Raw genomic sequence first — 23,908 nt, 5'->3', positions numbered from 1 at the left:
TCCTGAATGGGTGGGGCCACACCTCCATGGAAAAAATCTAATGAAAAGTTTCACCTACAGTTGGGTGAGTCATACCTCTACAGAAACAACCTAATCCCAATATTCCACAAGATTGGATTAAAGATCATTGCTTTTTATGGGGAACATAATATACCCAAACCAGCATAAGAAGGAACCAGCCATGCAAAAGTGAGGGGAAAGCAATTACAAGGAGAGGAATCAGCAGGTGCAATGGCCCTGTGGTAGGGAAGCACGGGGGCTGTTCAAGGAGTTGGGAAAAGGCCCATTGGCTGGAAGGTAGTGATCAAGTGGAGCTTAGAGCAAGATGAGTTTGGAAAGGTCAGTAGGAGCTGGAGCATTCAGGGTTTTGTAAAGGTGGTAAAGGGTGAAGATTTTATTTGAAGTGTGTTGGGAAGATGCTGGTGGCTTTGAAGAAGAAAAAGGAATCGGGTCCACTTTTTGAAAGCTCCTGATTGTAATGTGGCCAGTGGATTGGAGTTAGGAGACGGTTGCTCAAGACCAGGGGAGAAGATGGAGGCTTGAATTAAGATGGTAGCAATAACAATGAAGAGAAGTTTCAAGACATGCTGTGTGGGATGGACAAGACTTACTGGTAGACTGAATGTGAAAAGGGAGAGGAAAGAAGAAATCAGGAGCTGTGACTTTAGGGAGGGAAAGCAACCAATCTTGCCAACAGAGCCAAGAGGGAGCCTGGGGCATAAATACCTCTACCCCAGTCTCCCCACTTTCCCATTCCCTGCCCCCCTTTGGCCAGAGGGCAATGGAATAGTGGGGGTCCACAGCAGCCGCAGGGAGGACGATGGATTTGGAATCATCCTCCAGGACTGCTCTTGGCACAAGTTACCAAACCACCAAGCGCATCCCTTTTGTGAGGTTTGTAGAGGTCTCTCCACAAAATGGCAGTGCTCACCGTTGGTTGGTAGGCGCTGCATTTAGCCCCAGCAGCGGGGCGGTGGGTCCAACTTCAGCTGGTCCGTGCAGGTTCCCGAAGGAGCGCAGGGCTGGGCAGCGCCGTGTTTCTCCTCGGTGTTGCCCTCCAGCCATTGTGAAGATGGATTTTCCAGGCCCACCCTTGGCCAGCGGCTCCCCACGCGCTGAATCGCCCCGGGGAGGAGAAGAAGGGCCTCTGGGGGCCTCAGCTCCCTCCCCGGCCACCGGCGCTGCGCACAGCTGCGCACCCCGCGTCCGGGGGCAGGAACTGGGGCTCGGGGCCATCGGCTCGGGCGGCCCCAGGAAATGCCTCCTTGGCGATTCCGCAGAGAGCGGAGGTGGGGCGTGGGCTGGGGGGCTGGCAGGGAGGCTCGAGCAGCTGCGGGGCCTCCCCTCCGGAGCCTGGATCGGAAGCGTTTCAGGAGGAAAATACCGTGGGGGCGTATTATGGCTCAAGTTCCCCCCATCCCCCACCCCAATTTACAGACGAGGAATTTTAGGGCCGGGGATTGACCAGACTGGGGACGCACAGCAGGTCCTTGGCAGAAGGAAAGGAGTGGGCTCCCCCAGTTTAGGATCCTTGGGGGCCCTAGGTGCGTACCCCAGTTCAGTAATCCAAGTAAATAAAACCATGAGCTTGACAGGGTGCGCTGCAAACTGAATTCCTTCCTTTCTAGATTTTTCTAAGAGCGAACTTTTATCAAAAGTAAACTTTCCTCTGGGTTTTGGTGGCAGCGCTTTGCCCAGACCCAGACTCAGGCCGTGGGGAAATGGTGCAAATGGGTTCGCAGTCAGCGCCGCCACCAGCTCTGTCCCGGGTGGAGCCTCGAGTTCTGCGTCTCGAGAATGGGCCCGTGCGGTAGATGGCCGCGCGTGGGGACATCGGGGCGCCTCCTCGGCCTCCCGAGCGCAGGGGGCGGACCAGCCTGGTGGGCGAAAAGTGTGCGAGGGTGAGGCCCGGGCCCTGCTCCCGCGCTGCCGGGGTCCCGAGGCCGACTCGGGGGACGGAGGCCCCAAGCTCACCGCGCGCCACCAACTCCCCGGAAACTGAATGGGCTCAGGGTGGGGCAGGGTAGCCACTTGGCCCCGGAGCGCTCAGCTCAGCCGGGGCACCCCAGGCAATTTCCGACGCCCCTATTTTACTTCCATTTCCTCCTTCATCTCGCCCCTGGGGGAAAAAAAAAATCCCTATTATATCTCGATTTGCAACCAACTTTTTGTTTGGTTGGTTGGTTGGTTTTAATCAAGGATTCGCAACCCCCCGCTCAAGACAGAGATCATTTTTATTAAGATTATAATATAATCACGCCCAGGCCTGAAGTTAGCCACGTAGAAGCTACAGTTCGCCTGATCACACACAAATCATGAACCATTACATCAAAAAATAAAAATCCACAAAAGCCAGCAAACCCATAGACGGCTAAAGATCGAAGGCAGCGATTTCATTTCTTCCTTAAATAACACGACATTGAAAACATTCTCTTCGGAGACAGTCAGATTTCCCGCTCGTATTTTCAAACTAAAAAGAAGGGGCCAGTGCTCATTAACAGATTTGTTATCATGTTTTAAAAATTAAAGATGGTTTAGTAGTAAATGAGTTTAAAAAAAAAAAAAAGAAGAGCGTATATGTCCCTTGCGAAGAACAAACCACATCCCAGAGAGAGGAGGATGGAAAGGCTTGGAAATAAATTCTCTCTGCGAATAGAAAAGAGAGGCAAATCCCACACCTAAATTATTTCCCCCTCAACAGTTTTGTAGGAAAATGTCTTGGGCTCAAGCTAGTTATCAAGAGGCGGCGCCGAGCCCGCTGGGGCGCGTCGGTGCCGTGGTTGAGAATGTCACCCGACCCACCCGGGTCCTCGCCGCCCCTCTCCGGCACGTTTTGGGGCCGGAGGTGCTAAGGGCAGACTGGCTTTCCTGTGGAGGGGAACCGGAGCCAGGGCGGCGCTGCGGGGACTCGGGGATCCTTGGGGACACTTATTCAGGAAGGAAGGAGGGAATAGTGCGCCGGCCCGGTGGCCAGTCGGGGTCAGCCTGCCGGGAGGATGCAAGCCAGCGCGGGCGGCGGCCCTCGTGGGTCACTTCGTGGCGACACTCAGCCCCCGGGGGCTGCGCTGGGATCGGAGTCGGAAGGAACGTCCTGTCCCGGAACGGCGCGCGTCGGGGCGCTGGAGGCCTGCTGGCCCTGCGGGGCGCGGGGGCCGCCTCGGAAAACTTTCTGAGCGCGATCAGGATGGACTCGAGAGCCCCGAGCTTCCTAATGCCGATGCCGGGGCAAGGATTCCGCGGGGTGCGGCGCCCCTAGCCCGCTTCCCCCAGCGAGCAGGGGCGTTTCCTTGCCTTCCCCGCACCCCCGCCCCCGCACGGTCCTTTTGCAGGAGAGCACCCAGGAGCGCGGCTTCGGCTTCGAGTGGACTTTGCCTGTTAAATAAAGAAGTACAACTCAGTGATCGATTGCCTCCAAGTTGACATTTGACTTTAAAAAGTCGGTGGGGGGGAAATATCTAATCAACAGTGTCGCAGATCGCCAAACCACACTGTCACCTGAAGGCAGGAGACCTGGCCTAAACTCCAGGAGAATGTGGGCTGTAATATTTTTCCAGGGAAAATGGAAGATTGATCGTTTTCGCAAACCTAAAGTCCCAACAAACCCATATCCGAATAAAACTTTCTATGTGTGAATCTCACGCTCACTTTTGACGAGGAAAGTTTTTTTGTTTTTGTTTTTGTTTTTTCCCCGAGACTTTGTCTCCCTGGTAATTTCCCCCTTTCCTTCCGGTAACTTTTTCTGGGCAGTTTGGGAGGCCGGGGAAGATTTTACTTTTGAGAACAGTTTACGCCGATTCCAGTTAAGGCAGCCGGAGGGAAACCAACTCCTGGCATAGAATAAGAAAGAGGAGAGACTTACATATATATTGACAGAGATTTCCAAACCTGCTTTCCACTTAAACTTCCTAAACCGGTGCGGGTCCGGCAAGGGGCCCTCTCCGAGTTGTTGATTTGGGATGGGCGGGTGTGGGGCATCTCCCGCCTGGCTGTCGCTCTTCCAATCTCCTCCCCACCCGGCAACGTGCAATCATCACCAGCCCGCCCGCGAAACATCTGCATCTATAACATCTGGGCAGCTATAGCGGCGGCCGGCTCCTGGGGAGCGAGTGCGGAAATGCGTGCGGCTGCCGGAGCGCACCACTTCGCCGGGCCCGGCCTCTCCCAGCGCTGCGCGCTCCAGCATCCTTCACCATCTGCTCGGTCTGCAGCCCCCTAGCTCCGCCCCCCAGAGCCCGCAACCAATAGCAAAACTCCCGAACGCTCTGCACCGCCCCGAACCCTTTCCACACCCCCGTGTCCTGGGAGTGGGTTGGCTGCTGAGCCCAGGGCGAAGCGCCGGTATTTGCATGGCGCTCGGGGTTCCTGGTAGGTGAAGCGGCCTGTCACTCCGCAAGGCCCGGCCCGCCCCCTCCACCTCGGAGCTGGGCTCTCTTCCTGCGCAGTTCTGCTCCGCAGCCTCCGCGAGGAAGGGCCGGGGCCGCTCCCGAGGCTCGGTTCCCAGGACCTCGACGAGGCAGCCCCGCGAGCGGTCGTGCGCGCCGTCTGGAGTGGCCAGAGCGCGGGGCCGCGGTGTTCTCCGGGAGCCCGGCGTCGCGCCGCGGGCACAGCCCCTCCTCCGTTCCAGGGGCGGCTCCTCCCCGGGAAACATGTCCAGAGCCGCCGCAGCCGCCACCTGGGGAAGAGCCGCAGCCGCAGCAGCGGCGGCCGCGGGCGCGCGGGGCCAATAAACCCAGCAGCCCGGGCGGCCCGGGGACCTGCTGTTGCGCGCACGACCCCGGCGGACCCGCGCCATGTGCTGAGCCATGCCTCTCGCCGCGCCCGCGGGCAGCGCATGGGGCAGCGCCTGAGCGGCGGCCGATCCTGCCTCGATGTCCCCGGCGGGCTCCTGCAGCAGCCGCCGCCGCCCCCGCCGCCGGTGAGGAGGAAGCTCGCGCTGCTCTTCGCCATGCTCTGCGTCTGGCTCTACATGTTCCTGTACTCGTGCGCCGGCTCCTGCGCCGCCGCGCCCGGGCTGCTGCTGCTGGGCTCCGGGTCCCGCGCCGCCCACGGCCCGCCAGCCCTGGCCGCGGCGCCGGACGGGAAGCCCCCCAGGCTGCCGTTCCAACGGGCGCCGCCGGCCACCCCGCCGGCTGCGGTCAGGGAGGCAGCCGAGGGCGCAGGGAGCCAGGAGGAGCAGAGTCCCGAGGTGCCGGACTCCCCCAGCCCCATCTCCAGCTTCTTCAGCGGGTCCGGGAGCAAGCAGCTGCCGCAGGCCATCATCATCGGCGTGAAGAAGGGCGGCACGCGGGCGCTGCTGGAGTTCCTGCGCGTGCACCCCGACGTGCGCGCCGTGGGCGCCGAGCCCCACTTCTTCGACCGCAGCTACGACAAGGGCCTCGCCTGGTACCGGTGAGTTTCCCCGCGAGGGGCAGGGACCGGGGGCCGGCGGCGATCTCTTTCCAAGCCCGGGAGAGGATGGAGACGTGGCCTGTGCTGGGGAAGGGGCTGGGGCATCGCTTCGGACCACCGTGGGGCGGGGAGAGGCCTGGAACCGCCGCACGGTGCGGACTGGCAGCGCCGAGACCCCAAGACCCTCTCCCCACCCGCGCGGCCCGGGACCCCTTTCTCCCCGCAGCGCACGGAAACTTCTCGCCGAGGGCTAGCAGCTTAGTGGTCCACCATGCCCTGGAATCAGTCAGGCGACCTCGCCGCAAAGAAGCGGGGCAGCGACTGGGACGCGACACCCGGGAGCGCGCGAGCCACTCACCGTGGCCGTGTCCCATGCGAATCAGTCCAGCGACATTCATATTTTATTTTTTTTCTTGGAGCTTGGCAGGAGCGTCCTGCGTCCCGCCAGTCGCGGGCCCCGCTGTAGGCCAACTTCTAGAGCAGCTTCTGCTCCGTTTATGGAGACGGGGATGGAGTCGGGAAAGGAGGGACGTCCCGCCGAGCATGTTGACTTTATTGTTAGAGTCCTCCTTGCCGGAACCCGAAGCGGATCAGGACCCGCTTGGGTCTCGAGCCGCGGGGGCTCAGGAGTGTGAGCGGGGCGGGCTCGCGCGCCGAGCGTGGAGCGGTGCTGGTCCCTGTCGGGCAAAGGGGCGCACTGCACCCGGCGCGGCCCGCGCATTTCCGCTTCCCTGCCTGGGTGCGGGGAGAGCGAGGGCGGGGACTCGTGTTTCTGCGGGTCCTTTTGCACAGCGGGGGATAAGGACTGTTTGGGGAGCAGGGATTGAGAAATGCGCGTCGCCTCCATGTCGCGGGTTCCGGAAACTTCGTCCTCGGGTTGGGTCATGGGCCAAAAAGGACAGTGGTCCCGGGGTCATAATCACGACCCCTGCACCGCCTCTAGCAGCTAGTGGTCGTTGGAGTGAGCTGTTGGGTTGCCATACCCTCGGGGGAGGCGACTCCGGCCTCCGGCAACCCGGTGTGGGGTCGGGCCTTGTCTCCGGTCCCCTCTCTCCGGTCCTCCCACCGCCCTGGCGAGCCTGACTCCCTCGGGCCCCAGCGCCCCCTCCCCAGGCCCAATCAGCCCCCCAGAGAGGATCGAGAATAAGGGAAACAAAAGGAGAGAAGCGAACTGAACCCCACTCCCTTTCCCCACCCCCTTTCGGGAAGGGGAGAGGATGGAGGATAAAAGTGGCCAAACGTTGAATGTGGGGTTGACCCGGAGGATTAAAAGCGCTCCCTTCCCAGCCTCGCCCTCCTCCTTCCCCATTGTCTTTAATGATCTAATTATGGTCCAGAGTTGCCCAAGTCTCGAGGTTTAGCCATCCGTGACAGTCACCCTTCCCACCGTTTCCAGGCCGTGGACACGTGTGGTTAGTAACTGGGGCTCCGGAACCCGACCCCTGGATTCACGTCTTGGCTGTGGCAGCCGGCGCGTTCCTTGAGCCCCAGGGTCCCCCGTCTGTGCAGCGGGGGGGACACTGCCCCTGACAGGGCGCGGCGGAGGAAAGGCGATGGTGGCTGTCAGGTGCCGGGCTCCTGGGGCCCTCTCTGCGCGTCGGCCACGGCGATCGGCTGCACGGGCGCTGCTTCTGCCGCCGCCGCCCCGCCTCCGGGCTGGCAGGCCGGGACGAGCGCCCTTCCAGGTGGAAGTCTCCGGAGGCCCGAGGCGGCCCGGGATCCTCCGAGAGCACACACACTTGGGGCCGGGTTGGGAGGACCTGGCAGGAAAGTAAGTGAGCCCTGAATGTCAGGCGGGTTTTGGAAGCACCCGGGGCTGGCTGTGGAAATCCCCACTGGAAGATTTACGCAGTCCCGGAGGCGGCTGCCCTCCGCCTGCCACCTTCTTTTGGATTGGCTCCAAAAGGCTGGAGAAGACCCGAGTCGCGCTGGAAACCCTGGCGGCGAGCCTGCCGCGGGGAGCGCAGCCCCGGAGCCGCGCGCGGGACGGGCGCCGGGGCGCCGCGGGTGGCGACAGCTCCGCTGTCCTCCGAGCCACCTCCCCCAGCCCCCGAGCGGGACTGTCGCGAAGAGGGGGCTCAGGGCTCGCGGCGGTGACCCCGCGGACCGGGAGGCGGGAGGACTCAACTTGCCAACGCCACCAAGTCTCCCAGTTGCGCGCGGCGTGCCCGCAGGGTTAGCGGATTCCGATAAGGAGGGGCGAAGAGTATCTTTTAAATGCTGTTTGCTTAATTGGAAATGTTTAATAAATAAAAAAATATTCTGGACGTCTGGGCAAACGTGCGGACTTCACAATTATTTTGAAGGCGGCCGTTTTAACTGGGAGCCGACCACGCCCGGGGAGGCGACGTGGCCCTGAGCGCTTTGCTGTCTGCTGCATTGTCGCTGCACAGCAGCCGATTGGAGCAGAGTGAAAATGATAATTAACCAGAGAGAGTTGCAGTTCAGAAACGTGGTTAAAACAGGTCCTCAAAACTGGGAACTATGAGAGATGCGAGAGAAGTCGGTGGCATTTAGGACAAAAAGCAAAAAACAAAACTTAGGGGTCCGAGGGTCAGCAATGTGATGTTCGAGAACGAGGCCTGGACGGTGACTGTGCCAGCCTAGCCCAGATGGGTTTAACGGGCTGATCTGCTGTCCTGAAAGTGGCCTCATCAGTGGGATTTGATTGTAGTTCCCTCCGCTTGGCAGAATGAGACACCCCATGGCCCCAGCAAGAGGGGTCCTGGTGGGATGGACCCCAGCCACTGGCCCGAGGGTGCAAGCTTTGCTGCTGCCTTAACTGGTTGCAAGATTCAGAGGCATTTGTTAGGTGCTGTCCATCTGCTCTAGAAACTGTTTGTTTTAGGCTGGGGTTAAGACTCTTCTGGGTTTACCTTTTCAGTTAATTATACAGCTCTTGAATCAGGCCCCCTGTATGTAGCACGTGTTAACGAGGCCCTCGTGGATGACTTATTAGAACAACCTGGTAGAACAGTTTTGTTCCCGGTTGTGGTTGTGATGGTGGTGGTGGAGAATTAGGAGGCCTCGGTGAAGGAGAAATTCACATGTGCCAAGGTGCCAAAAGCACTGACCCTGTACATTTAGGCTCAAAATGTTGATTTAAACTAGGAATGATCTAAAATGAAATATTTAAGCCCTATAAAAAGTTTCTCTTTTGGGGTTGGCTTAAGTTTAGGTAGTGGTATGTCTCAGGATAATAGTTTTCCATAAATTTTAATGACCTCAGTTTGGGAATCAAGTTAGCCAAACAGTTTCTGATTTTTATTTTTGATGCCGAAATATGCCTTTGACTCTGGCAGAAACTTTTTTCTTCTCTGCTGACTCTCCTTTCCCTTTTTAGTTGTACGAAGTTATCTGACACTGTGAACCCAGTAAAAAGCAGTTGTGGGGTGTGTGTGTGTGTGTGTGTGTGTGTGTGTGTGTGTGTGTGTGTATGGTTTAATAATGATGGCAGCTAACACTTACTGAGCATTTTCCCTGTGTGCCAGTCACTGTTTCAAGTTCTACAGGATTAACAAATTTAATCCTCATTACAAGCCTGCAAAGCAGGCACTCTTACAGATGAGGAAACGCAGGCAGAGAAAGGTTAAGTAGCTTGCCCAAAGTCTGAGAAAGCTAGAAAGTGGCAGAGTTAATATACGAAACCCAGGAAGCCTTGCTCCAGAGCTCAGGCTCACAGGACCAAAACATGCTGTCAGTCTTCCAGGATGAGTTCAAATCTTGGTTAACTTTAACGAGTTTGGCAGTTTTCTGCAGTGCCTCCCCTGACTTCAATGTATGTAGCTCACTCACTTTGTCATTCACTGTAAAAGAATATGAATCCCAGATCAGGCTTTTTACTAAATCCAAAGTTGGTTTATGACTAGAGTAAGGACAATTCCTTCACTGGGGAGGTTTCATTTCATGCACAGGACAGCTAGAATCAAAGCTGTCATTAAAATGACAAAAATACCCCTCAAGAAACCTAGTGAGTGTATCTACTGAGCAGATTTATTTCCTTCCATTTGCCCTTTTTCAGGCTGGGAGGTGTGGGAGGAGATAGGGTTAAGTGACATGTTTCAAAACTTCTTGGAATTTACTCATAAAAAAAAAAAGTTCAATGTTCCGAATCGAGACCGAGTACTTAACTCACACCTTTTAATCAGAAGACAATCAAAGCTAACACTTTGGGCAGATGTCTGTAGAACTAGATTCTAAAACTGGGGAACTTCAGAAACCTCTCTTGAAAACTATCTGAAAGTTCCCTACATTTTTAACACCTGAAAACTATTTTTTTCCCTATTTTCTGAGTCTGTTTCTAAAAACCTAGTGGCAAAAACCATTTCTGTCTACACTGAGGGAAATTTAACACAAGATCAGATTGGGGACAGTCCCTTTTGAAGTAATTACACTTTCTCAATCCTGGAATTTAAAGCAAATATTCTGCTCACTTACAAGCTACTAGGGTGAAGATAAAAAAATTTACATTTATATGCATGCAACAATTTGAAATATAAACCATCACTTTAAGAAGCTGTCAAGATTTATTAGCAAGGCAGTGTAAGCATGTGTTGAACTCTGTTTTTAATTAGGCACCTAAATTAGACCATAAAATGGTTGATTAATCTTTTACAAGTTGAGGGGAAATATAACATAAATTAACCTAATCATAAGTGTTTTCCCAGATGCTCGGAGTTAATAAAATAGTCAATATTTAATAGCAACTGATTTGTATTAGATAAATAAAATTTTGAAGTACATGAATTAAATTACACTTAATTATCTTCCAAATGATACATTATTACTGAACAGGTCTCTAAAAATTAGTTTGCAGCCCCTGTCTTAAAAAAAAGTACTTATCAAGAGAGAATACTACAATTAGAATACTACTTATCAAGAGAGAATACTGCAATTAGAACAGTAGAATTAGAAATTAAATGCTGACTAAATTAGATTTTGTGAAAAATTTATGAAAATGTATAATTAAATATAGGCTAATATTAAAAAAGAGTTTCCCAGCTCAGGTTGGGTAGTTTGAAATTTTAATGACATGTCACAGTTTGTTTTTCTTTGGGGGGGGTGAGTTTTTTGTTAAAAAATAGAGTAAAATATTTGACATTTTGAAAAATCATTATGTTACAGGACCTCATTCCAAGTATGTATACTAATGTACCTTTTTGTTTAAAACCCTGTTGAAGGACATAAGTTTTCCTGATTATATAAGATGACCCTTTGCATCGCTAAAATTTAGAATTAAAAATGCACCAAGAATTTTAAACACACACACACACACACACACACACACACACACACACACACACACACACACCAGTCAGTTAGTGTTATGAATGAGGAGGTGGCATTTAGTTAAAGCTTCAGAACTGAACTACAAGACTAAAACTGCTTGCTGACTACTTTTTATGTCAGTCATCTTGTGTGTTTTTTTAAATACATTATGTTCTTACTCTATGTGAACACGGAAATTAAGTTGATGGACAGAAACACAAAATGTCCACTCTAAAGGGAGAATATAAAGAGCATTTCTTTTGCTGTGAATAGAGACAGTTTCCAAATAGGGGGCTTCCTTCTCTCATTTAGTGGATGATTTTGGACAGTTAGTGAAACTTTGATCCTGAGATGGTTGAATCGACAGGAATCCCAGCAAAATGAATTCCCTAAGCACATGGTGTATTTTCAAGGGCAAGGAATACAATATGCTGCCCACCTAAATAAAACATTTACCGTGACTGAAAAGAAATGAGATTCTGCTCATGTTTGAAGACTTATTTTATGTAGAGCATGAAAGTTTTTTTTAATAAATATTTAAGACATTACTTTGCTAGGACTCCCATATTTCTCCCAAGCTATAATGAAACCAAGTAAAAACTGATGCTAGTGTACGCTGATTTTTATTTTTATTTATTTATTTATTTATTTCATACCAAGATGTAATGTTTGGGGAAAAGCTTAGGGTCTGAGGAGCATTACCATCTTAATAATGAGATGATAAATCATCTTCCTGGCAGCCAAGAGGCTATGTGTAAAATACTGCTGATGCTACTGAAGCCCTACTATTAGTTTCCTTTGCACTTAGTTAGGAGTGAAATCAATTTACTTTATTCTGTAGCTGTATCTTAAATTCTTCCCTTAAATACACCTCTCTGTGAATTGAAAAATACTAAAAATAGCCTATAGTTACTGGGCCATTAAAAAAGTGTTGTTGTCCCTTGGATGAAACTGTACTTGACAGTCTTTGCCTTCCAAAGAGTGCTGTTTTCAAAAATTAGAATCTGCAGAGATCGAGTTGGTTAGAGTACTGCCGGGGAGCAATTTACACTTTCTCCCACATTAAAGGAGTGTGTCTACATAGGCACACGCCTCACTATTCATGGGGACTTGAAGTGGATACATTTATTATGGAACAGATACATTCTTGGAGTAAAATATTTTTTCTTCAAAACACAACCCACGTGTAAAAATCAGACCTCAAGTTGCGTGTGTGTCTTTAGAGGCTAGATTATTTCTTGCCAAAGGGTCTGTACTTTTAAACACCTTTGACGAAGATGTGGAGGATTCCGTGTGTGTTCAAGCAACGTGGGGCAGAAGATTGTTTCAGAATTCCCCAGGCTGCCTCAGCACTTAACATGGCTAGAGCCTATGAAATGCTCAAAGACCGTCCTGGGGCCGTGCGAGGCCATGGAGCCTGCAGCACCCCGGGATTTTCCACGCCCGTTCTGGGTATGAGGAGTGGGGGTGCGGCGAGACCCCCCTTTCCAGGTCGGGGGCGGAACCGTCCAACATGGCTCCAAGCAGGGCCCCTACGATGCCACGTGTCTGCCCCCTTCTAGCAGCCGGCGGAGCGTTCTGGAAAGGAGGCCGAGGGTCTGGCTCCGAGCTCGGCCGGCCCGGGGGACAGTCAGCGCGGCCTGGCGTCGCGGGGATCGCCGCCCCCAGCCCCGGGCCCGGGAGACCGACGGCCGCCCGCCCACGTGACGCGCCCGGCCCCGCCCACGTGACGCGCCCGGCCCCGCCCACATGACGCGCCCGGCCCCGCCCCCGCCTCACCTGTCGGGCTGAGCCTGGCTGACCCGCGCGAACCCGCGGTGGGCGGAGCCGGCGCGTTCCGTTCCAGTGCTGATTGGCCCCGTGGGACCGCCAGGGAGCCAATGGCGTCTCGCCTACGGGAAGGCCCCGCCCAGAGGGGGGCGGGCGCAGGGAGCGCGCCCCGCCGGAGCCCGGGAGGTCCCGCCCGCCTGGCCCGCTGGGAATCCGCTGGAATCGGGGAAGTGGCGCGGAATCGGCGGGAGCCGGCCCGGCCTTCCGAGTGGGGCACCTGCTCCTCTGCCGCGTCTCTCCCCTGCTCTCGCTCCTTGCCTTTTGGAGGGCAGGTCCCTCTCGGGAGCTTTCGCTTAGGATCCTGAATGAATGAATGACTTAGAGCTGGAGGAAACTGTCTTTTTTCAGGCCCTTGTTTTGGGGCAGGAAGGAGGGCCCGATTGCTCCCAGAGGAGAGAAGCAGTCGAGTCCGTCTCCAACTCACTTCTTCTTTGGGGGGAAAAGCACCTGATCCTCAGCGCGCCCCCATCCGCAGTGGGCGCCCCACCTGAGATCCAGCAAGCGCAGCAGCCCAGTGACAAGAGCGTCGTTTCTCTAACGTGGGCGGTTCAGGACAGGCGGCGAGAGCAGGGCGGAGCAGTTGCATGCAGCGGAGAGGAGGGAGGCAACGGGCAGAGGCGCCCCTGAATCTCCGCCCCCCTCCTGCCGCCCCCCGAGCCCCCGCCCCCTCGCCCGGCACCCTCCCTCCTCTGCTCTCCTGGCGGGGCCTGCAGGTGGGACCTCGGGGGACGCGCCCGTCACCCACCCTCCAGCGCGGTCCAAGGCTTGGGGTCGTAAAAACTTCCACCACCCACCTCCCAGGATGCGCCAGTGTACCGAGAATTCTGTCATGGGTTGGGATGAGGCATCCTTTTTTTCTGGATTTTTATTTTTTATTTTATTTTATTTTATTTTATTTTATCTATCTATATTTATTTATTTTTGCAGAGGTGCAGGAAAAAGTGGTATTAAAAGGGCAGGTAGCTCCCATGGGCATTGCTCCTTGCTGTTGAAGGAATGCAGGATCGGGCCAGACCCAGAATGAACAGTTACAGATCCACAGTTCACCTCCAGCTCATTGATGCCACCTCCTCCTTCTCTCCCCTCCCTCCTCTCTGGCTGGAAACTCCTCCCGGCCGGGCCTGGTGGGTCCTCCCGATGTGCCCTGGAGCTGCTCTCCGGGTCTCTCCAGTCTGATGGTCCCAGAGTCTCCAGACACTCGGCATATGCTCCTGTAGCCAGTTAATTCAAATCCACAAAGAAGTAAATGTCCTGTTCCCACCAAAGAGCTTTCACAGAAGCCCCAAGAGTGGGGGTGGGAGGGAGGGTTAAAGAGAGCAAAGCAGGGAAGCTGATCATTGACTTGAAATATTTTATAGGGAAGTGCAAGGTGACCTTTTTAAGTCTTTTGCTATCATCAATGAATGATACATGCTTCTATATCATGTTTATATTTATATACACACACACACACACACACACACACACACACACATTTCATTCACTTAACAAAGCACTTACGTTGAGCACTTACTTTTATCAAATGTCATGCAGGCTCTGAGAAAGTGCTAGAGACCTGAATTGGCCTGTTTCAGTCCGTGGACCAAACATCTACAGGCTCCAAATGGTCTCAAAGCAATCTAAGCCCTGAGTTTAAAAGAAAAAAACAAGGACAAAACTTCAGTCCTGCTGAATTACTGATGCATCTTAAAATCATTTTAAGGAGGAGGAAGCCTGAGATGAAAGAGCAAAAATCAAGAAATATGATTTTGTGTTTAACTTTTCCAAGAGCTTTCCAAAGAAAGCTAAGGTGGTAGGGAGAGGGCGTGTCAGATGCTGCCTGATGCAACAGGAAAAAAGCCAGTCTTCAGGAGCCAGTGCTCGCTGGGCAGGAGAATGGGTGGGCACTTATTTAACCGTAAAAGCCATCCTCCTGGGGTGATTTCCCTCGTTTGGCAGGGGAAGCCCACAGAGGGTTGCCCGAGGTTGTAGAGCTGTTTCTGCAGGTGGCTCAGCCTCTGGAACCCAAAGAAAGGGACACACCTCCCTGAGGTCCCTTCCAACTCCATCATTTGCAGGTGCTGTTTGATATGATGTTTCTTCTTGGATTGTTTAAGCCATCTGTTCTGTGGTTTCTTTCCCCCAAGGACAGACTTTTCCCTCTAAAAATATCCTCAAAATTATCTCTTTCTTTTTCTTTCTGTAGGAGAATTCTTTCATTCCCTTTCGTTCCCTCTTCAGCTCCACCTCTGTTGCTTCTACATTTGTGTTAATGGTTTCAGTCCTCACCCTTGGCATCTGGGCACCAACCGGCCGCTCTAGCATCATCCATGGGCCCTTGCTTAGCTCTCATGTCTGTACACTGGACTGCGCTTCTGACCACAGCCTCCCTTCTCCTCCTCGTGTCCAGCCTGTCTTTCCCACCTCCTCCTTTGAGCTGCCCCCCGTGACCACAGCACTCAGATTCTAAGTTCTCAGGATCACACTGGCATCCTCCCCACCCACATACAGGGGCCTGTTGCCCACCCCCCTGCTGCATCTTCTGGCACCCCCAAACACCCTCGCCCCCAACTGTGTCACTCACTGTTTTCTACTGTGCTGAGCAGCTGCATAAGAAAGTCCCATCGTGGAGCAGAACTGGCCCCCAGGTCAACGCCTCGACTGAGAACTTGGCCCTTCCTCGGTACTGCTTGCCACCCCTTACCCATGCCAGGACCCGCTGAGCTCATGGGCCCTTCCAGATGGCATCCTCTCCCCCTGGGCCAGTTAATGTAACTCTCCCTTCTCCTGGGGAAAGAGGTCTGTGGGTACCACTATTAGCCACTTCTCCATGTGGCCTCACTTTATACCTTCTCCAAGATTTCCCTCCACTGTAGCCAAGGGGGAGTTGTGCTCTCTCTTTCCGAAGCTTCCTTCCTCCTTTCTATCCTCATCTTGTGCATTCTAATAAAAGTTTACTCCATCTCCATCAACAAATGAATGGGCAAACACACACAAATGGATAATACATACAATGGAATATTATTCAGCCGTAAAAAGGGAGTTCTGAGACATGCTGCGAGATGGAGGAACCTAGAAAACATTATGTTCAGTGAAATAAGCAAGGCACCTAAGGACAAATATATGATAGCACTTACAAGAGATGACTGCAAGTGGCAAATTTAGAGATAGAAAGTAGATCAGAGGTTACTGGGGGATGGTGGGAGGGGAGAAGAGGGAGTATTTGTTCAGAAAAAAAATTTTTTTAATTAGTTTTTTTTTAAAAAGCTTACTCTGACATGAATATACTTTCCTTTGACCCTGCTATCCCTTCCATGAACCACCTTATTTTTTATTCTTTTCTTGGCCCTGACACCCACTTAGCACCAACTTAGCCTCTTTTGTGCCAGGACTTGTGACCACCATTACAGTCCCTTATCCTTTTGACTCTTTGAAGGTACTTGAAAAATTAAATTACATTGAACTTTTTTTTTTGTCCTCAGTCCCTTCACTTAATTCTGCCCATCATCATTTTTCCCCTTTCATATAACTTATTTGTCCCTCATTAAAAGAGTCAGGCATGCCACCAAGCTCAACAAGAAGGAGAAAATAAAATCACCTAGAATCTTAACACCAAAATGTTACAGAAATACAACTTGGAACATTTTGGCTGCAGAAGCCATAAGCATCTATTTTAATGTCTTTCCATGTCATTACATATGCTCCTGCCACATTATTTTTGTTCATTTCATAGTATTCCATTCCCTATCTGGATTGCAGTTTGCTTAATTGATCTTTTGCTTAATTGAACTTTTGGATTGTCTGAAATTTTGACTTATTAAAATAGTGATGTGGGTAATATTTAAAAATTGCAAATGCTGGGCAAGGGGGCATACACAATTTGAAAGTTTGGGATACAGAATATCAAACGGCCTTTAAAACTCTACAAACCTACAGGCTCAAGAAAAGGGTATGCTAACGCTGATACTGTTTGTTTTTGTTTGTTTGTTTTTTAACTTTGCCCAAAATTTGAGAGGTGAAAACTTGCATCTCGTTTTTATTTCTTTGGTTTCTATTGAGGTTGAATTTGGATTCATATGTGTATTGGTCATCTGCATTTCTTGTGAATCCCCATTTTTATTTATGGTGTTCTTTGTCTTGGATTTGTAAGAGTGCTTTATGTATTAGAGACACTAACCCTTTGTCATATGAGTTACAAATTCTTATTTTAGTTTTTATTTCCCTTTTTTGCTTTATGGGTTGTTTGCTTAGAATGTCTCTATCAAAAGAAGGTTTAAAATCCACTTTCCTGACATATAAAGAATGTGCAACTATTTAACTATATTTCCTGTAGTTACTTTTTTTTAAAATATGCTTTTTAATCTTTCTCCATACTTGGACTTTCTCAAGTTTAGGAATGTTTTCTCTCATGACGTCTGTGGTTATTGATTCTGTCCCAATTCTTTTGATTTCTCATCTTAGACACCAGTTATTCATGTGTTGGATCACTATTCTTTATCTTCCGTATCTATTATCTGTGTCATACTTTTCATTTTTCTCTGTAGCCGGGGATTACATCTTGATTTTATCCTCCTTGGTATTTCTTTTACTGTTTCTGTGCCAGCAGCTCTTTTTTATTCTCCCCACCCCCCACCGTGAACTGCAGTTCTGCTCTGGTGTTTTCCTCAACATCTTTCCCTATTGTTTCCCTCTTCTTTTTCATTTCAGCCCATTGCCTTTTTCTTCTCAGTCTCTTACAGCTTTTTGCTCCTGTTACATGGAAGCCAGTTTTGTGTTTTTGTACTTTGTGAAGTTTGCTTAACATTTTTTTAAACATTCTATCAGTTTTAGAGGGATAATCGCAGCTTCCTGGGTGTGTGGTGTCCATGCCCATGTGTTTTCCTATTTGCCCATAAAATGAGATGTGTTTGATCTGGGTTTGCCCCTTACATAGATTCCTTTGCTCTGATGCCCCCCTCCCTGCCCCTCCCTCACATACACACTTGTGCAAAGCTCAAGTTTTCTCCTCATTTCTACTCTTTTGCTGACCAGCAGGCTGGAGTGTGGTTCTCAGTCCACTTCTCCATTTCTACCAGGCTTTATTTAGGGCACCTCACTTGACGAGATGACACCTTCTTACCCTGAACCCCCGTGTCTGGTCTTGTGGTCCGAGTGAGAGAGTACATAAAAATCTGGAATTCCAGGAAGTCCAGTTACTTTCAGTGACCTTGTCTCCCTGTATGAGAGAAATCTGCTCTCTCTGTACAGCCTGAGGCTACCAGTTTCATTTTTTATCTCCCCGTCTCTACCCCCCTGAGCTCCCTGCCCATTTGTGTTTGGAAGTGGCTCCAGCTAGACGTTTAAAAAAAGCATAAGAGAGCAAGAGAGAAGCAAACATGCAAACATTTTTCTAGTCAGCTCACAGCCTGCAGATCTGATGACTGGCTATCCAATTTTCTGATTGGAAGAGACCCCAGGTCACAAACTAATGTTTCAACAAACATGCTTGCTGTTGGTGGGGGTTGGTAAAAAATACTTTTTGTTATGGAAAAATCAGGTTCTGCTTTTAAAAGTCACCACAAGCGAACTCGAGTGTCAACAATTATCAAAGTATAAGCATACCTGTAGAAAAGTGTACCCATTTCAGAAGTGTGCAGACTGAGGAATTTTCACAAAGCAAATACACCTGTATAACATGCACCAACATTAAGAAACAGCAGTCCAGGATCCCCAGAAGCCACCCATGTGCCCTCTCCAGTCACTATCCACACCCAAAGGATAACACCATCCCACCTTCATCCCACAGATGCATTTTACATTTTTTTAACCAATGTAAATGAAATCACAGAGTGAGCATTCATAGGATTTTTGAAACATGGAAATTCATTGCCAATAATTACAGATTGGGAGATTTCACATAAAAATCCCGATTGTCTGGGGCTTTCATGGAAGTTCTGACCGTCCTGGGCCTTGCCTTACATGGCGCCAGCTAGCTGGGGCCAGCTGTGCCCTGTGGGGGGAGGCAGCTTTGTTTTCTCCTGCTTGCCACGGTCTCCACCCATTTCCACTCTGTTCTCACACTTGACCAGCTGTGCTTATTTGTTACCTGCCTCGACCCAGGTCTGGGTCGCTGCCAGGCAGTGGGCTAACTACAAAGTGTTTTCCCACCTTTTTTTTCAGGTAGATATTTCAAGGTTGAATTTGCTCAATCCAGTTCATCATGGAGATTCTCGCCAGATTTTGGGATTAGCTTTTCTTTTGACTTGGTTTCCCTTTTATACCTCTGTGGGGTTCCTGGGAGAGACTGTGTAGAGGTCTGCCAGCTAGTGGCTGTTTAAAGGCAGAATCACCATCGGAAAATCTTCTGTGACATGCTTCTCCTAACTGGCATTTTTCTACCTCCTTAACTGGATCGTCTTCCGTCTGGCCCCCCAGTTGGCAGCCATCAAGGCCAGCCCTTGCCAACTCACTGTGACCTGGAGCAAGTCACACGCACAGAGGAATGTCAGCATCCCTGTGTGTAGGGTCGAAATCGGGCCCATTGGGTTTCCTAAACCAGTGCTCTGCCAACTCAGGTGTAGGACCAATTTTGTTTCCAATCCATTGTGACAAGTATGTGGTCCTACTATGTGTGACCAGTGCACAGCTCACGCCATATGCTTCCTGCCGTGTAGTTTGTGACACCCACACTGGTCTATACCCCATCCAAGGCACACCCTGACCATAGTCCCAGATGTCACGGCAAGGTCAAATTGTTCTAATAGCTTTTAAATGCTTTCTCCTGGGTTTTGTATTTGTCTCCTCAAGGACCTGTAACAGCTTGCAGGGATTCTGCAGACCACATTTGCAAAGCATTGTCCTAAATTTTTTCAGTGGACAGAAGTTCTGGCAAGATTAATAGGTGATGTGTGGAACAAATGATTCTGTGTTAGCAAGTTAAAGGCCCTGAGAAGTACTGTAGCTAAAAGACCAAAACAAAAATCTCTTGCATCTCGTTTAACCTAGCTGTGCTGGTTTGACTCGTTATGTGCCCCTGAGAAGACTATGTTCTTTTAATCCAGTCTTGCGGGGGCAAACCTATGGTGGGTGGGAACTTTTGATTAGGTTGTTTCCATGGAGATGTGACCCAGCCCATTCAAGATGGGTCTTAATCCTTCACTGGAGCCCTCTATGAGAGGATAAAAAAGGCAGGGACATTTTGGAGGAAGCTAAGAGAGAAACACCCAGAGACATCTGGAGACAGCCGTTGAAACCAGAACCAGGAGAGAAGAACCAGCAGACGTTACCATGTGCCTTCTCACGTGGCTGAGGAACCCTGGATACCAGCAGCCTTTCCTCAGAGAAGGTTTCTTCCTCTTGATGCCTTAATTGGGACATTTTCGTGGCCTTAGAACTGTAAATTTGTAACCTAATAAAACCCCATTGAAAAAGCCAACCCTTTTCTGGTATATCCCGTCCCGGAAGCTTTAGCAAACTGAAACACTAGCATTTCCCCTTTAGTGCAGAATCCTCTTTTCATTCAACACTCCCTAATATCCCAAGGAGTAACATTCATCTGATTGCCCATTTGGGGTTGGGGTTACAAAAGCAGGTCTCTGCAGTTTCTTGCAGTACTTAGAATTTGTCCCCCGATCCTGTGCAATCTTTCACACTTTTACCCTACCAAGCAGGCCACCCCTTCCTACTGCCTGAGTTACAAACTCCAGAGCCCCCTCTCCTCCTTGGAGAAAAAAGAAGTCAAGAATGAGAAGTGGAGTTACAATAAATCAAGGATGCTGGGCAGAAAGTGGCTGAGGCCGAGGCCAGGGGAAAATGGGATTGCTGATTAGGATTTCAAGCCGGGTGTTGCCACAAGCTTCTTTTGTGGGCTTCCACCTGCTGTTCTCCCCAAAGCAGGCTAATTGCAGGTTCAGCTTTCCTCCAAGCAGCTTACGTTTGTTTTCAAAGTTAAGTGCACTGTCTCAGTGGTATTTATGGAGCAAACTGTCTGGTGGTGTTGGAAAAGCCAAAGCTTTTCTCCCCCCTGCCTGTGCACGGTGCAGCTCCCGGGGTCTGCGTATATTTTATCATTTCGCTCCAAGATGATCGCTCACCTGTGCATCATGTCGAAGCCTTTGCTAAACAACGAGAGTACCCCAGATAAATATTGGCAGCTGTGAGCTTTAAAAGAAAAATGCATTTTCTCTTTTTGTGTCGGGGGCCAAGGGGGATGCTTAAAATTGTTCTGCAGTCACACAGCAACAAAACAAAGGGAACTTTCAGATTAGTGTCACTGGGAAAGGAGACGAGTGGAACCTTTTAAATGAGGGAGATGGGGGATTGATTTACCTGTTTTCACAAAACTTAAGTTACCTGAGAGCCTGGGTTTCCCTTCCAAGCACTTTAAACCTGCTACAGTGATCTCCTTATCTCCCGATACACTCACCAGGGACTCCTCGTATTTGGGGAAATTCTGACACCTGTTTGGACCTCCCTTCTCACCCCTGCCCCAGCCCTTGCTTAGGGAGGAGGCGTTTGGCCAAGGGCATCTCACAGGGTCTGGAGGTGAGCAGTTTCACACCACAGCGGATGCCCCCATTGCGTGCACTTGACCAGCTTTTCCTGCTTATCGCAGGTCCCTTCCTGTATCAAGTTACCTGACTTTTAAAAGGATATTCAATACCCACCTTCTCTTTGTAGGGGGCCTTGTGAAAATCAGGCAGTAACGAGCCAGCCTTGCTGCCAGAGCCAGAGCAGAGCATCCACATGGCACAACTACTGCGACGATGTGGTGTCGAGCGTGCGTTCGTTCATTTGTGACTTCATCTATCAGGGGTCCAGCAGTGGGCAAGCCACTCGGGAAATAAGATGGATAAGCCCTTGGCAGTGTCCCCAAGCTTGAGCTCTCAGTCCTGGTGGAGGAGTGGTGGTGAGAGGGAGTATAGAAGAAAGTGAGAAATGCTGCGGGATTAGGAAGCCCCCATCGAGCTGGGCTTTGAACACGGGTTGGGGTTTGCCAGTTGACTGTCCTGGAATCAGATCAAGGTATTTGAGGCAGGGGCAGCGTGTCACAAAGGCTCAGAGAAGCGTGGTGCAGCAGGGAGGGAGGGGACAGGGGCAGGGAGGCTGGCTCAGGGGTGGAGGGGCTGGAGTGTCACCTCAGGAGAGGAGCTCTCACCCCAGAGGCCAAATGGAATTTTCCAGGCCAAGCAGAGTGCACCAGGCCAAATGATTTCACTGAGTTTACGTGACTTGTGCATTCAAATTCTCTTCATGTCTTTTTTAAGGAAAATGAAATCATTTGTTACTTCAAGGTGGAGAAAGAGAGAAGCATAAATGGTTTTCTAAGATGAACAACCCTTAGCCCTGCTGGGTGATTTGCATGAAGCTCTCAGGGTTTCCAGGTGTCTGGAACCTCACGAGACTGATGAGACTGGTTGGGGACACACTTGCTCATTCTCACCGTTGGATCCACTCTCCCTGTTGCCTCTCTGGGTTGGGTGACAGCCCCAGAGTGCCTTGGTTCTGTGTTTTGATGTTTGGGGGAAAAGAGGCCATTCCTTTCTGGCCAACCCACAACTCAAGCTCCAAACGCTTGAAGTGAAACCAGCTTCTCCAGCCCAAGGTGGTGGAGAAACAGATGGCCCCACGAGCCCCTGCTGGCTGGGCCCTGCCCGCCTCCTCCTCTCCTTAACCAGTTCTGCCCTAAGAGCGGAGCCTTCCCCGTCACCCTGCAGGTCCTGCCCTCTCCCCTGAGAGGGGCTCCTGGGCAAGCAGAGGAGCAGAGAGGAGGGGGTGGGCTTGCCATGGCCAGTGCTTCCTGGCTTTCCACAGGGGACCCCGTCCTTCCAGGCAGAGCTAGCACCCAAACTTCACCCTTGTGTCTCGGAGTCCTGGGGTCCCAGGACTGTCAGCACCCCCAAAGGAATTTAGTTCTATTTCCACCGCCCACTTTGGAGGAACTCAAGTTCAGGGACCTTCCATGTTGGCATTTAAAAGTGACTGCAAGTCACTGCAGGGTCTGTCTTGGAGTTGCTTTTCCCCAGGCTGTTTGTTTGGAGGAGGCAGACATGATAAGCCAAGAGGGGGGCTCAGGGGAGCAGGCCCCGGGGTGCCTGGTTGGGGGGCTGCCATCGTGAGCTCGGTGTCCCCTGCAGACCAGCCCAGCCTCCTGCCTGTCAGTCTCCTCTGGTGGCCTTTTCAGTCACTCCCAGTTATTCTCAGAGTGGTGTTTTCTTCCAGTCCCAGCAGGAAACAGAAGTACAGAAGGGGCTCCTGACTTTTGGGGGTTCTGTAACAGAGCATTTGCCAGGAAGCAGATGTGCCAGTTTCCTTGAGATGTGTGCTTTCATTCATTCGGAAGACTGTGGTCACAGTCACCCCAGCTCACCCACAGGGCGCCTTTTGGGGGGCTGGGCAGTACGAGTGAGTGTGTCACCTGTGGCACGAGTCGTTTCTGGTTGATCTGTCCAGGGATGTGGCAAAGGGGTTGTGGGTCCCAGAAGCTCAGGGTGGCGGGGGCACCCGCAAACGGCAGCAGTCTGAGCTGCAGGTGAAGATACTCCCCAGGCACCTGCACAGCTCGAGTTTGCAGTAGGCTCAGGTTCTACCCGTTGGCGCTCTCATGTTTAACACGGGACATGCATAAAGAATGTTCTAGCTGCTGGTCACCTGTGAGTCACATCCTCATTCGGGCTCAGGGCTATTTTGCCTCAGTTTTAAGATTCTTTGGCTTCCCTTCACTCAGTGGAGCGCGTTGAGAGGGCAGGTGCCGTGCATCCTCCTCGAGGCAGCCGGCGTTAGGGAAGTCCCTGGACACTAGATCCGTCTGAAAACCAGCAGCGGGGATGGAGAAAAGAGGGGAAGAATTGAGTTGACTTAGTTAACTCTTGGTTCCCCTGTATTTCAATACCCATGGGTTTTAGTTTTGCTCCTTATAGTTGCCTATTGATTTTATAAATTTATTGAGATCTCTTCTGTGCCAGGCTCTGGGGATTCAAGGATGTATTCATTTAATGACCATTATTGGGTGCCTGTTTTATTTAACACTGTTCCTGCCCTCCTGTAGCTTACATTCTAGCAGGGAGGAGATGGGCAGTAAGCAAAGAAGCAAAGCAATAAAAATGTAATGCTGTTTAATGATAAGAGCCATGAAGAAAATTAAAACTGAGTGAGGGAGTAGAGCGTTATGGGGAGATGGTGATGGGAGAAAAAGGCCAGATTAGGTGAGAGATCAGGGAGACCTTTTAAATAAGGTGACCCCAGTCTGAGAGCTGAATGAAGAGAAGGGAGGGAACATCTCTGGAGCCCAGGGGATGGCGTGGGAGCACGTCTCAGGGAGAGGAGCTTGATAATTGGAGAGGAGGGTAGGGTAGGGGGCAGACAGGCAGGTCTGGTGAGCCAGGGGATGGCGAGCGTTTCAAGTGTTCAGGGGCAAGTGGGGGCTTCTGTGAAGAAGGACAGGGCCTGACCTATTTTAGAAAGA

At 51.1% G+C, this 23,908-nt stretch overlaps 1 protein-coding gene and 1 long non-coding RNA gene across 2 annotated transcripts in view; one reads left to right on the top strand and one right to left on the bottom strand.

Annotated features, from left to right (window-relative positions):
* Nucleotides 1-2,216: 2,216 nt before the first annotated feature.
* LOC119514297 lies at nucleotides 2,217-4,439 on the bottom strand. The gene is made up of 2 exons (XR_005212781.1): nucleotides 3,886-4,439; nucleotides 2,217-3,372 (listed from the first exon to the last, which is right to left on the bottom strand). It is a non-coding gene; the product is annotated as an uncharacterized LOC119514297 (long non-coding RNA).
* HS3ST3B1 (heparan sulfate-glucosamine 3-sulfotransferase 3B1) overlaps nucleotides 4,412-23,908 on the top strand; it is a 44,278-nt gene continuing 24,781 nt past the window's right edge. Inside the window, exon 1 of the mRNA XM_037810009.1 lies at nucleotides 4,412-5,388. Within this exon, the coding sequence (XP_037665937.1) occupies nucleotides 4,832-5,388 (557 nt within the window). The 5' untranslated portion in view covers nucleotides 4,412-4,831. The remainder of the gene's footprint in view (nucleotides 5,389-23,908) is intronic.

Source organism: Choloepus didactylus, chromosome 18 (genome assembly GCF_015220235.1).
Source record: "Choloepus didactylus isolate mChoDid1 chromosome 18, mChoDid1.pri, whole genome shotgun sequence".
NCBI classification, from domain to species: Eukaryota; Metazoa; Chordata; class Mammalia; order Pilosa; family Megalonychidae; genus Choloepus; species Choloepus didactylus.
Note: the sequence above shows the minus strand (reverse complement) of the source record. Positions and strands in the feature narration are given on the sequence as shown.